This window comes from Nicotiana attenuata, unplaced genomic scaffold (genome assembly GCF_001879085.1).
Source record: "Nicotiana attenuata strain UT unplaced genomic scaffold, NIATTr2, whole genome shotgun sequence".
NCBI lineage: Eukaryota > Viridiplantae > Streptophyta > Magnoliopsida > Solanales > Solanaceae > Nicotiana > Nicotiana attenuata.
Genome location: NW_017670425.1, coordinates 112,903 through 125,713, shown reverse-complemented (window position 1 = coordinate 125,713; position 12,811 = coordinate 112,903). Strand labels below are relative to the sequence as shown.

Here is a 12,811-nt window from a genome sequence, read left to right as displayed (position 1 = left end):
ACCCCCCCCCCCAAACGAAAATGCACCCAACATGAGAAATAAGTAATACAAAGTCCAAACCCAGAATTACAGCAATAATTCAATTTCGCAAAGTTTGCAGCTTGCAGCAAGATATCCTCTCCGTGTCACAATTTATGTGATACACTTTACTTTTTAGTGTATCACCATTCTATATATAGAAATAATTTAACTTTTAAAATTTACATTTTACCCTTCATAAGGTGATTTATAACAACACAAATGTTTATGGCTTGTTTTAGACCACAAGTTACAATAGTCTTTCTTTATTTCTTAAACCTGGAGTGCAGTCTAATACATTCGCGTAAATTGGGATGGAGGGAGCAAGTAAAAGTAATTACAGCAGAAACATGAGTAACCAAGATATATGAAATTTTGGCTGTATATACTCAGAAGGTTTCTAGAAGTGATTAAGTCAAATAGAAAGCTGAAAACTTAAAACAAAAGACTTCCACTGAGCCAAACATAACTCACCTAACAATCCTCCACCTTCTTCTTCTTCTCCTTCATCATCTTCATCAGCATCAATTAACTCTGCGACCATTATTTGTTTTGTAGTTGTCCATAAATCTAACTATAATAAAATAAAAAAATAAGAGTTTGGGGAAACAGATTGGATTTTTGTTTTATACCTTCTTCATCAACGTTTATTTCTTGTATGATATCATTTTCATCTATGAAGACCTCATCTTCGTGTTCGTCTTCTTCGTGGTGAGGTGATGGAGCGTTCATGATTATACCCTAAACGTCGTCGTATGAATGAGATTACGGCGGCGGAAGAAGAGGGATGGATGTTAGTGATTTTGGGGTTTTATGGTGGGTATTAGAAGGATAATAATTTATGGGCCAAAATTGGGAAAGAACGTTATTTTAGTTACATAAAAATGTGACTATTTGAATATGAAGAAATTTGAACAAGAAAAATTAGGAATAGAACTTTTTCTTTTTCCTTTTTTTTGAGGTCGTCTTCAGTATTAGTGAGGTTTTAGCCAGGGAAATGCGATACGTTGCGAGGGTATAATAAGATAGTTAGAAACTTAGAATCATCATTATTAATCGTAAGTTTTTAATTTTAGATGGTTGACAATGAGAATCTTTTAATAAAAATGTATAATTTGTATCGCTTCAGTTAAGGAGAAGCAACCGAAACGCTTTTTAGAAGTTTTAGTTATAGAATTTCCATATATACGATCAAACATCCTCTGATGAATCATTAAAATTCTGATCATGAATGTTTGTAATCCATATTATGCATGGAGTGTTATATCACAATTGAATCAATTTAATTTTTTTTTTAAGCCTAGAGTTAAGGATTTACCAATAGGTCATATTGCATCAATGCCAATCAAGGGGCAACTACCGTGCCAATAATAAAAAGCAGTCATCTCCACTAAACTACATATATAGTTTTGAAACAAAATATATAATAACAAATTATATGAGATAAAGTAAAATAGACAAAAGTGGGAGGGCAGATATTATGCAGGGGCATAGGCACCTTGCATGAATTGGTGTCACGTTACATCGCTTTGTCAAAAAAATTTCATAATTTATATGTATAAATAATAAATAAAAGTAAAATATTAGGTATAAAAAATGACACTAATTAGCGAAAATTACTGAAATTACTGATATTATGTATCTTACACCAATTAGTATGTTTTCACCTTCTAACAGCTGCATTGCGAATCGTTTGATTTATTCTAGTATAATCTTACTTAAATGTGAACCTCAAAAGAACAAAGAACACTTACTCTGCTAATACCTTAAGCTTCAGATGCTGTGATCAGTTATAAAATATATGGGCAAAACTGAAAACAAGAATTAAACAAATGCTTTGCAAAGTGCAACTTTGAGCTCTATGTAGTACTCAAACCTCAGTGTAACTATTTTAACTCTTTAAGAACAACACAGCCATAAGGATCTTCTTAGTTAAAGTCCGTTATCTCAAAAACGCGCGTTGTTCCATCCATAGAGGCAGAAACGAGGTACTCCCCATTGGACGATGCAGCAATAGACTGAATTGCACTAGTGTGTCCGCCAAAGGTCCTCAGACAGTCTCCACAACGGCTATCCCATATCCGCACTTTCCCATCAACACAACCTGTTGCCACATATGTAGATTGCCCCAGCCACAATAAGCATGTCACGCCATCCTAAACAAAGTTATTGTCAGCGAATGGCACACAAAAAAATTATGGTTTAGAGCAAACGGATGTTCAACTGCATGTACAGATACAGAAATATACAGTTGGAGCACAAGAAAGTTCAAACCTCATGTTCACATATGGAGCGAGGTGAGGAGTGCTGCAAGTCCCAAATAATGAGCTTATTATCCATTCCTCCAGTTGCAGCCCAAGGAGCGCTGAAAATCATTTCACATGATGGAAGTAGTTTAAAGCGCCAAATATTAATTTAGCAAACCCAAAAATTACTAATAGATAGCGGAACATTCAGGGCATGTAACTCATGTCAATCAATCAGGATCGAAGGAAGGCAAAGGGATTTGAACTTCAGAGAGTGAGATTAGCTGAACTATTGAAAATTGATATAAAGCCTTACATACTATGTTTATCCCTAAGTCATCTATTTAAGAGGTACACCCTTGTCTTAGTCTTTCATCCTGTTCTTGTCTCCAAATAGTCCATGCGATTGCTATAGACCCAATCTTAAACCCATCCTATGGGAAGAGACTTTCATACAAAAAGTATGCCTTGTAGTATGCTCAGGAAGAATGGTCCTCAGGGGTTACTATCAAAAAGCTTATCTCAAAGCAATCTAGACTCACATAGAAGAAACAAGGGCATAATAACAATCAATGCTGACGTTTATGCCTGCTTTACGAAGCTGTCTAAGCAGGATGTTCTCATTTGAAACCACAATCTGTTACTTAGACTATTAGCAATCATCTCCCGCAAAATACAACAGGAAGACTGCAAAACATCTGAATGCAGCAAACCAATTCCGCACTAAAATAATTTTATGCCCACAAAAGATCCGCACATAAATTAATAGATGACTGCTTAGGCACAGTTGATACTGAAGGTGCATCAAAATGTTCTTCTTTTAAATGTTCTTAACCAATAAATCTGATATGTTATCCTAGACTATATCAACATAACTACTGACTCTTCAGTTAAATCATCTTCAGGCTTGCTAACAACATCTGGTTCCTTTTCTAGCAATTTGACAATATGACAGTCAAGTCTTCAGTGGTCAAGGCACATTCACATACATGTGGTTTAGTTGTTGCACATTTTTTTCCAATCCATATCCTCAGCGCTCTTTCAAATCAAAGGCATTCAAAGGCTAAAATATAAGGATAGAAAAAAAAGATGTCAGATGGAGATAAAACCTTGCTGAAAAGCCGACACATTCTATCGAATCTGTATGAGCACTCAGAGAAGTGACAACCTGACACAGAAAATATTAAACAGTGATCAGCCAAAACTGCCTCCGAGGTCTGGAAGCATCAATTACAGGAAAAACATTGTGAAAAATGGAATGTGTGAAGTATCATCAATCGAAATTCTGACCCTTCCAGTAGTTATATTCACAATGTGAGCGGAACCATCCTTTGAACCTGTTAGAGCAAGAGTTGAATCCAAGCTGATCGTCAAGCATGTCAGTCCTTCCGTGTGATATGGATGACCTTGCAACAACAAATAAACATTTTCTCAAAAGAACAACAAACAAATAATAAGACCAGATCTGAGAAATCATTTATTAATTTAGAAAAAAAGTAGTTTCTCCAATAAAGACAAGCGCTATGACAGAAAATTTTGCGACTGATACAAGTGCTAATAACATTTCTTGGAATGGAAGTACAGAGAGCCATCTCAACATAACATAACGAAAGGAAAAGAACAAGCAAGACAATGATTAGAATAGATTAAGGTCCTTGAGGATGAAAGAAGAGAAATGCTAACTTAGCAATATACCGTATTAACCAATGCTTCAGTCCACAGTTTTTATCCAGCATTTTATATCTCAACCACATCCCACTAAATATGGAAACACATTTTGTTACGATTGCCAGAAACTGAAGTCTTTTTTATTTCTTTTTGAGAAGTGCCATTTTTAGGCCCCCAACCTGCTTTCTCTCTGTGTGTTTTGGTTTTTTTTTTTCTTTTTGGGGAGGGGTGGGGAGTTACAGCTTCACTTTTCATCTAATTTTGAAATGCATAATGGAAAAGAAATCAAGGCCAGAAAGCAAAAGCCTCACCACTTACAACATGGATACTTTGGGCACTCCTTGGGTCCCATATCCTAAGAGTCGCATCATCAGACCCGGTACAAATTAATTTACCTGAGCAATCATATATAAGAAACGTAAGTTCTATTCAAAAGGAGAAAAAGAGAGAATTTTAACGAAGGAACAAGGAAATACCATCAGGAGTGAAACCACCACTAGTTACACTACCACGATGACCTAACAACATGTTCATGAAAGCCATGTTATCAGCATCCCATATCCAAACAGAAGAATCCTCTGAACCTGCCAACACCACATGTCCTCTTGGATGCCACCTGACCCACTGAGCAACCTCACATTTCTTAATTGATCCCAAATTGTTACACAACATCGGATTTCTTACGCACGAAAAAATGTTTCACCTCTATTCCGCCTCCAGGACCTTCAAGTGTGCCCTTCAAACTACATGAAGTTATGTCCCACACTCTTATATGCCAATCAAAGCTCCCAGAAGCAAGCAACTGACCATCAGTACTAAATGCCAAACTAGATACAGAATTTTCGTGACCTGCACCATATCTCAAAGTTCATCTAATTAGCAACACAAAATGTTGAACCATTCAGATGACAAAGACAAGACAAATATTCTTGGTGTTAGTCATGACTTAATTACCTTCTAACTCAAAGGCAAAATCACCTTGACCAATCCTCCACATAAATCCTCTGTTATCTCCACCACCTGTTGCCACCAAACTAGTATCTGTTGGGCTGCAGGTAACAGTGTATACTTCACCTATAAAGAGGAAAAGCTATTGAAACAATTAACTTATAAAGAAAAGAAAAAAGTAAAAGAAATCAACATCAAAGTACAAACTAATTACAAACCATGCCCAATCAGGAGGCATCGGCTACAATTAACTCATTGATGCATCTAACTATTAACTACATGATCAATGAAAACACATCTAACCTCCATATCGTGCCGGTGAGATAAAACCATCTTATGTGAAGTAGTTCCACAAACATCTAATGCAATTTCTTCTATAAGGTAAATAATCAGATTAGATGTGTGGGAAAATTCCTGTATAGAAATACCAAAAATTGGAGGAGCAACATCTGATGCAATACATTTCCAGATTAAGTTCGGTGCACGAAGCGCACCGCGTTCAAGCAGGGTTCGAGGAAGGACCACACCCCAAGGGGGTGTGATGTAAGCAACCTACCCAAATACATGCATCAACGGCTGATTCCACGACTCGAACCCGTGACTATAGGTCACACGGAGACAACTTTACCATAGCTCCAAGGTTCCAGATTAAGTTCTGATCGCAATATTAACAGCTAGATGATTTCGCTAGAATCATAAATATATTTTTCTTTGAGAAAGTAACATTTGTATTAAAAATCGCAGTACAAAGAGAGTGCTGGTAACCATGTACAGGTTCCAAAATGAAATGCCTCCCATTCTCTTGCTAGATATGAGAGTCTTCCATTCGACCAAATGAAATAATTTGCTCTCCCTATTCCCTTTTACCAGATAAAGTTCCTTCACAATGTATCAAGTCTCTTTTCCACTTTAGCTGGAAGTGGGAACCAACACATTACATAAGTAGGAAAGGAGTCTAATACACCCTACCACCTAATTAAAGATACTGACTTTTCTATTTTGCCAATCCCCTTTCACTCCTTTATATTACCCTTTGCCATATTTCAGGGGACTTGCTCTTTGCCCCCAGTGCTAGACCCAAGTAAGTTTTACGAGGAGCTCCTATTTCACACCCCAATGTGGCTGCCAACCTTTGTATTTGATCCACTTACTTGATTGGCTATAGCATACTCTTCCTCCAATTGACATGTATAGTTATATGTTCGTGCATTACATTTCCGTTTTTCTTTTTTCTTTTCTTTGCTATAAAGCCCACATCAAATTGCGCGTAAAGCTACAATAGACTTTGGAACCGCTTTTGACTACTCAAAGTTTCCCTATCTAGTCAGCCAAAAACCGAGCAATAGCCCACACAAAAAGGCCAACAAACTGAATTTTCTTCGTTCATGTCCATAATTGTGAACTCAACACAACATCAGGCAACCTCCAGTATTCATATCAACTGTCATTATTCAGTATGGAATTACAGGAATACTAAAAGAAGTACAATACCATTAACCCAAATATCCATATTAGTGTGCTAATTAATTTTTAAAAAAATCAAGTTTTAAACATAAACCCAAAGCTCCAAAACAAATAAGTAATCCAAACCCAGAACTGCAGCAATAATTAAATTTCATAAAGTTGATAGCATGCAGATATATGTAAGAAAAAAATTACAGCAGCAACATGAATAACCAAAAGTAACTCATGAGTACATCGGAAAGCTAAAGACTTTGAGAAAACAAAAGAAGTTTCTAGAAGAAATTGAACCTTTTTTTCCTTCTTCATCTTCTTCAGCTTCTTCATCAGCATTATCAAGCTCTGCAACCACAAATTTATTTATTTTTCTTATAAATGGCCATAAATCTAATTATAATCAAAGAAGTGCAATACCAGTATGGCCCATGAATGTATGAACCGAATCATCAGCTTCATCTGAAACCATTATCCCAAAAATATCCATATTAGTGAGTAATTCAAAGTCTAAACCCAGAATTACCGCCATAATTAAAATTTCATGAAGTTGGCTCTGCAACCACAAATTTATTCTTTTGTTCTATAATTGGGCATATATTGATTTTTCTGTACCTTCTTCGTCACTATCAATTATAACATCATCTTCATGTTCGTCGTGGTGGCTTGATGGATCATCCATATCCATGTCCATAACTCCGCTGCAACGCGGCGGCAGTGGCAGCAGCGGCGGAAGTAAAGCGATGATGTCTGTGGGTTTAAGGAGGTATTATAAGGAAAATAATCTATGGGCCAAAATCAGAAAATGGATACTATTAGTTTTTGTAATTATATAAAAACCCATTTCCACCTAAAATTACTCGCCTAAATTTGAATTTTCACAATTTCAATAAATGAAGAATTTAATTAGTCTTTCCCTTCTCTGTCTACGTGAGGGTTTGTTTTGAACGTGCAGCATGCATGAATACACATGCAGTGCAGTATATATAAACACAAGGTCTAATTTATTGTTTACTTTTCTTAATTAGTATACACTGATTATACATTAATTAGACGTGTACACAGAGGCGGAGTCAAATTTCATGCTTATGGGTTCGGGATTCTAATCGTTTAAGTTCTGGGTTCTAAATTAATAATTTAATTATACGTATTCAATGGATTTTTTAAGACAAATACATGATTTGAACCAAAGCTACTGGGTTCGGCCGAACCCGTTGGGGGCAATCTAGCTCCGCCCCTGCGTGTGTGTATGTATATGTATGTATATATATATATATATATATATATATATATATATATATATATATATATATATATATATATATATATATANTATATATATATGAGTTGATAAATATAATATAGACTTGATAAATTTACTGGTACGGTAAAATAATTTACTGATACGGTAAAATTTATAAGGTAAAAGTTGATAAATATAATATAATATGAGTCTTGATAAATATAATATAATATAGACTTGATAAATTTACTGGTACGGTAAAATTTATAAGGTAAAAATGTTAAACTCTTATGTTGTAAAATCCTACTCGGTACTCTCTCTCTCTTATTCTGTAGACATATATTGTTACAGTATTATCAAAATTATGAACTGAAATTACCCCTTCTATACTTTTTTTTTAGTCCACTTTGTTCATCTCTTCTTCCCAACCTTTTAAAGAAATAATCTTTTCTTAACTCTTTTTTCTTTAACCTCACCCTGGCCACGGTTAAACGTATTGTCACGATCCGGATTTTCCACCCTCGGGAGTCGTGATGGCGCCTACTCGTAGAAGCTAGGCAAGCACAAATCATAAACTCCTAACTCTTTCATTTTAAATTTCTTTTTACCAATCATATCAACAAGCGTTAAATATTAGAATAACAGCGGAAATATGAAATTAAAGCGAAAGACTTAACGAAGTAAACCAAAATAACAAGGAAAATCCACATATATCTCTGCCCAGGACTGGTGTCACAACATTCACGGACTATCTAAGAGTGCTACATACAACTGTCTGAAACAAGGAATAAACTGCCCAGGACTGGTGTCACAACATTCACGGACTATCTAAGAGTGCTACATACAACTGTCTGAAACAAGGAATAAAGTGTGTCTCGGATACAAAAGGAAACAGATCATAAATAAAGATAGAGGAGATGCCGGGCCTGCGGACGTCTGCAGGCCTACCTCGGGAATCTCGTGGACTGAAGACTAGCTCCCGAACTACTGCTGCTGTCCGATACCTGGATCTGTGCAAAAGAGCACAGAGTGTAGTATCAGCACAACCGACCCCATGTGTGTTTAACCAAAAAAATAGATTTCTTGGCAAAGCTTGAATTTAGAAGAATCGGGTTACTGATAATCGAAAAATGAATGTAAATAAAGAGACTTGAAAATGATATCAGTAGAAAGCAAGAAAATTAAGATATATTCCGATAGTCACTTCCTCTATAACTGATTACATATTTCTCCTTTTATAGGTACCTTTGAGAATCTCTAGAAACGTACGTTATGCCTAAGCCGTAATGAGACTATTATGAGTATTTAATGATATTAAATGTTGCGTTACATAACCATTGCATATATTCCTTAACGGCTTCAATAGTTAATGCCGTATTTCCCCTTTTTCTTTAACCAGGGTCATTCTTCTCATCGCTCTTGTGTAAATAAGCTTAAATAGGAATAGGGCGCTGAATTTAAACAGGGACGGGGCATTGAATCTCTCGTCTCGTGCCTCTTTCTTCCCGTAGCTGTTCACAACCCTTGAACCGTGACTGATCATAATTTATTGAGCATTCCACGTGTCATGCCACGTCAACATGTATATGAATACAATTTTCCCCAATACAGATAGTCCCCCTACTTTTCATTTATTCATCAGTTTGAATATTTAGGAAGTGGAGTTTCATTAAAGGAGAATTTTTGTCACCATTAATGCTCTGACAAAGTTGACGCTTCAACTGTCACTTCCTTTTAATGCAACTGACACGTGTCATCTCTCTATTGGTTGCACTTCTTAGCAGTACTTTTTTAGGCTTTCTTTTCGGCTTCACTTTTCACGAAATGTCAGTTATCATCATTATGGCTCTTCCATCATTGTACTTTTTTCCTTTGCCGGTTACCCATTAGTATAAATATAACTTCTCTTCTTGTCTTGTTTCACATAAAGCATATCAAACGCTCCAATTTTTCGAAACCTTCTCCTTTTCTCTGCTCCACTTCAACCTTCTCTGCCATGGCTTCATCTAACCCTAAGAGAACCCCTATTCTGGATAGCTTTCCCAATGCTCCTATTAGGCATAGGAGAGGGGGCAGACTCCGTAACCTTGGATCTGCTCGTGGTAGTATGTCGACTCCTTCTTCTAGTTCTGGTCCCTCTTCTGGGACTAGAGGTTCACATTCTCAAAGGAATTCTTCTCGTAACAAAGAATCTTCCGAGCCACTTCGTGAGCCTTTAGTTGAGGAAATAGTTCCCTCTGAAATTTCCTTTCACCATGATAGAGAGTCCCTTAAGACTCAAATTGAATCTTTAGATCGTGCTGACCCCTTTCCTACTCAAATCATAGAGGTTTTAGCCCCCATAGGGCGTAAGGACTGTCACTGGAGTGATGATTTTCCAATTATCGTTCCTAACCAAAATCAAAGGATTACATCCTACTTAATAGGATGCTCTTTTGTTTACACATATCCCTTTACTCTAGGATTTAAACCGGCCATTGATCCGGTCATTCTGGACTTCTGTCGTTTCTTCGATGTGTGTTTGGGCCAAATTGGTCCGATTGTATGGAGAGCTGTTGCTTGCCTGAGGTACCTTGCTAACATGGCGAATGTTGAATTCACTTTTCCCCACCTGATTCATCTTTACTCACCTAGGCTTTTTCGAAATGGTGTGTTTGGCTTAGCAGCTAGGAGTAAGAGGGTTTTAGTTAGCCCCGAGGATGATAAAGACCGTGGCTGGTATGCCCGGTATGTTGCTGCTCCCACTATTGGTTTAGTGGGTGAAAAGAACGTACGCTTCCTAGAGAAGTGGAATTTTGCACGTGAGTATTAAATTTTTCTCATGCCTTTTTATTTTCAGGCTTGCTTACCTTTCTTAATCTCGTCTCTTTTTCTCTTCAGCAACCATGGGCGTTGTGGAACCTGTACCCAACTTCCGTGGTTGGGTAGATAAGTTACTGAAGATTGCCCCAATAGAGGGTAGATCATAGAAAAGTCTTTCCAACCGTTATGGCTGGAAAGTTAAAACTCATGGTAAGGATTTCTATTTTCACTTTATCTATATTTAAATATTTTTGGCGTTCTAACTTTTACCCTTCTTTTTATCAGGTTTTGCCATTCGAGGAGTTATCCTAGAGGCCATTTTGGCATCTCGTGATTCTTTAAGTGCTCGCACCTCTTCAGATCAAGATATATTCTTGGGATCTGTAAAGAGAAAATCTGCTGAAGACGATGATTCTGAGGAAGAAGGCAAGGGTTCTCTGGTGCCAAGGCCACGAACCAGGAGACGTATCGTCTCTGAAGATAAGGCTGATGTCTCCCCTCGCCTATCTCTTTCCGAACCTGTCATTACTCCGGTGATCATCCCTGATGATGATGTTTCCCCTTCTCCTGACACTCATGAATCTATAAACCAACTTTTTATTAGTGGTTTCGGTAGTGGGTCTTTAGGACCTGTTCTAAATGAACCTCCCTTGTCTTCTTTTACTTCTTCAGTTCCTATGATTGCACCCTTGCCTTCTTCAATTACTACTTCCGTACCTTCCTCCACTATTTCTACTCCTTCCGCTGCTCCTCCTTTAACAATTTCTCCCCCTACTGTCCACCGTACAGAGGCGGAGTCTTCGAGCAGGGATTTTGCTATGAGGAGCGTGACTCTTGAGGTTCCTGCCAACAACAGTCTTTTAAGAAAGTCTGGACAGGCTGACACTTGGCTCAAACCTTTGATTGGCCCCCATTGAGAAGGCTAAACTTGAAAGCCACACTAATATGACCCTCATGAACGATATTGTTCATGCGACTTTGAAGGTATTTTCTCGCCTTCTTTTCTTTAGTCTTTTGATTTCTGAAATCCTAACCTTACCTCCTCTTCTTTTTATTTGTGTAGGCCAACCTTATTGGTACTGAACTAATGACCCGAGTCTCTCTTTTGGAAAAATTGGATCGTGATTTGGAGAAGACGGCTCATGATGCTGAGGAAGCTGCCCGTGGTTCTCAATTGGAGGCAAACAACTGGAAGGGCCAGTTTGAAAGTGCTCAAATTGATATGGAGAACTTGGAGGAGAGGAAAAATACCTTGGAAAAGCAAGTTCAAACATTGACCTCCGAGCTGGCAAGAATTAAGGCTACTTCAAGCCAAGCTGAGATGGAAAAAGAACGCCTTGAATCCTCTTTCTCAGAACAGTTTTCCAAGATCAACGAGGAAAATCAAACTCTATAGACTTTGCTGGCTCAGGAGGAAATGCATGCAGGGGAGCTAGCTTAAAACCTTTCACGGGGTTCAGGAAGAACTACGAACTTATGCAGACAAGGTTCATGCCTTAGAGAGTTCTCATGCCATACTTCAATCATCTTACAGCTCTGTTTCAACTAAAAACGAGGAACTTAAGAATGAAGTGGCTGCTTGGGAGAGAGACTATGAACTTCTCGAAGAGTCAACCAATGTTGAGGTAAGTTGGACCTTCTTAAAGTCTCGTCGTGACACCTTGGTTGAGATGAGTCAAGAAAATTTCAACCTGGAATCTGAATTAGCCAAGGTAAATGAGGCCATTGAACAAGCACAACAACCACAAGATTTTTCATCTCCCGAGGTTGAAGTTCCTATGACTGAAACTCCTTTGGCTGCGACTCCCACAGTTGAAGTCCCAGTGACTGTTGAAATTGCCACGAGTGTCACACCTTCCTCGAGTTCACCCGTACTTCCTGCTGTTAGTCAAACCAAGACTTTACCCGTTGATACTCCTACTGCTATGATTGAAGCTCAACCTTCAATTGTTGATGATGCTTCTCCAGTTGAGCCCGCTGATGATCTTTCTTCAGTTCCTTCTTCTTAAAAGAAATTTTATAACTGTTTTAAATTCCCTTTTTGCAGGTACCAATCTAGAAAACTATGTTTAAGATTTTTGGTTTCTTGTGATAGTTTTTTGTAATCAAACCCCGGGTTTAAGGTACAAGTCCCCAAGTTTTGTTAAGGGGCGTTTGTATGAACAGTTCGATGACTAAGTTTATACTTAGTCTTTAGTTTTAAAATATTGAGAAGTTGTCTTTAAACTTCCACCTATTCTATTCGTGCCTTTTATGTCCAAGGACTTAAAGAATAGACTGCATTTTTATTCGTTGAAAAATGCTTCCATTAATCTCACGACTAAATATCATGAGTTTCATAAAAGAAGGCCCTTTTATATTTTGATACTTGATGAAGAAGACGTCACAACTTCATAATGGTGTTTATTATACGATAAAAGAAATAGGAACA

At 37.4% G+C, this 12,811-nt stretch overlaps 2 protein-coding genes across 2 annotated transcripts in view; both read right to left on the bottom strand.

Moving 5' to 3' along the window:
• Positions 1–880, bottom strand: part of LOC109239240 (angio-associated migratory cell protein-like) — a 7,596-nt gene extending 6,716 nt beyond the window's left edge. The window contains exons 1-2 of the mRNA XM_019405780.1: positions 651–880; positions 493–552 (exon numbers count right to left, since the gene is read on the bottom strand). Of these exons, the coding sequence (XP_019261325.1) occupies positions 493–552; positions 651–750 (160 nt within the window). The 5' untranslated portion in view covers positions 751–880. The remainder of the gene's footprint in view (positions 1–492; positions 553–650) is intronic.
• A 1,066-nt stretch (positions 881–1,946) lies between these two features.
• On the bottom strand, positions 1,947–9,576 carry LOC109239233 (angio-associated migratory cell protein-like). The gene is made up of 11 exons (XM_019405774.1): positions 9,537–9,576; positions 6,951–7,085; positions 6,756–6,845; positions 4,887–5,006; positions 4,636–4,781; positions 4,409–4,556; positions 4,244–4,327; positions 3,555–3,670; positions 3,374–3,432; positions 2,293–2,383; positions 1,947–2,174 (listed from the first exon to the last, which is right to left on the bottom strand). Exons 1-11 carry the CDS (start codon positions 9,574–9,576, stop codon positions 1,947–1,949), a joined length of 1,257 nt encoding a protein of 418 aa, XP_019261319.1.
• Between the last annotated feature and the right edge of the window lie 3,235 nt (positions 9,577–12,811).

Bases quoted from the DNA above. Each gene is read 5' to 3' on its own strand.
- LOC109239233 (XM_019405774.1), bottom strand. From the start codon at position 9,576: ATGGCAGAGAAGGTTGAAGTGGAGCAGAGAAAAGGAGAAG. The intron at 6,846-6,950 runs GTACAGAAAAAT...TTCTGGGTTTAG, and splicing joins AATTGATAGTGACGAAGAAG to ACTTTGAATTACTCACTAAT. The intron at 3,671-4,243 runs GTGAGGCTTTTG...TGTTGTTGCAAG, and splicing joins AAGTATCCATGTTGTAAGTG to GTCATCCATATCACACGGAA.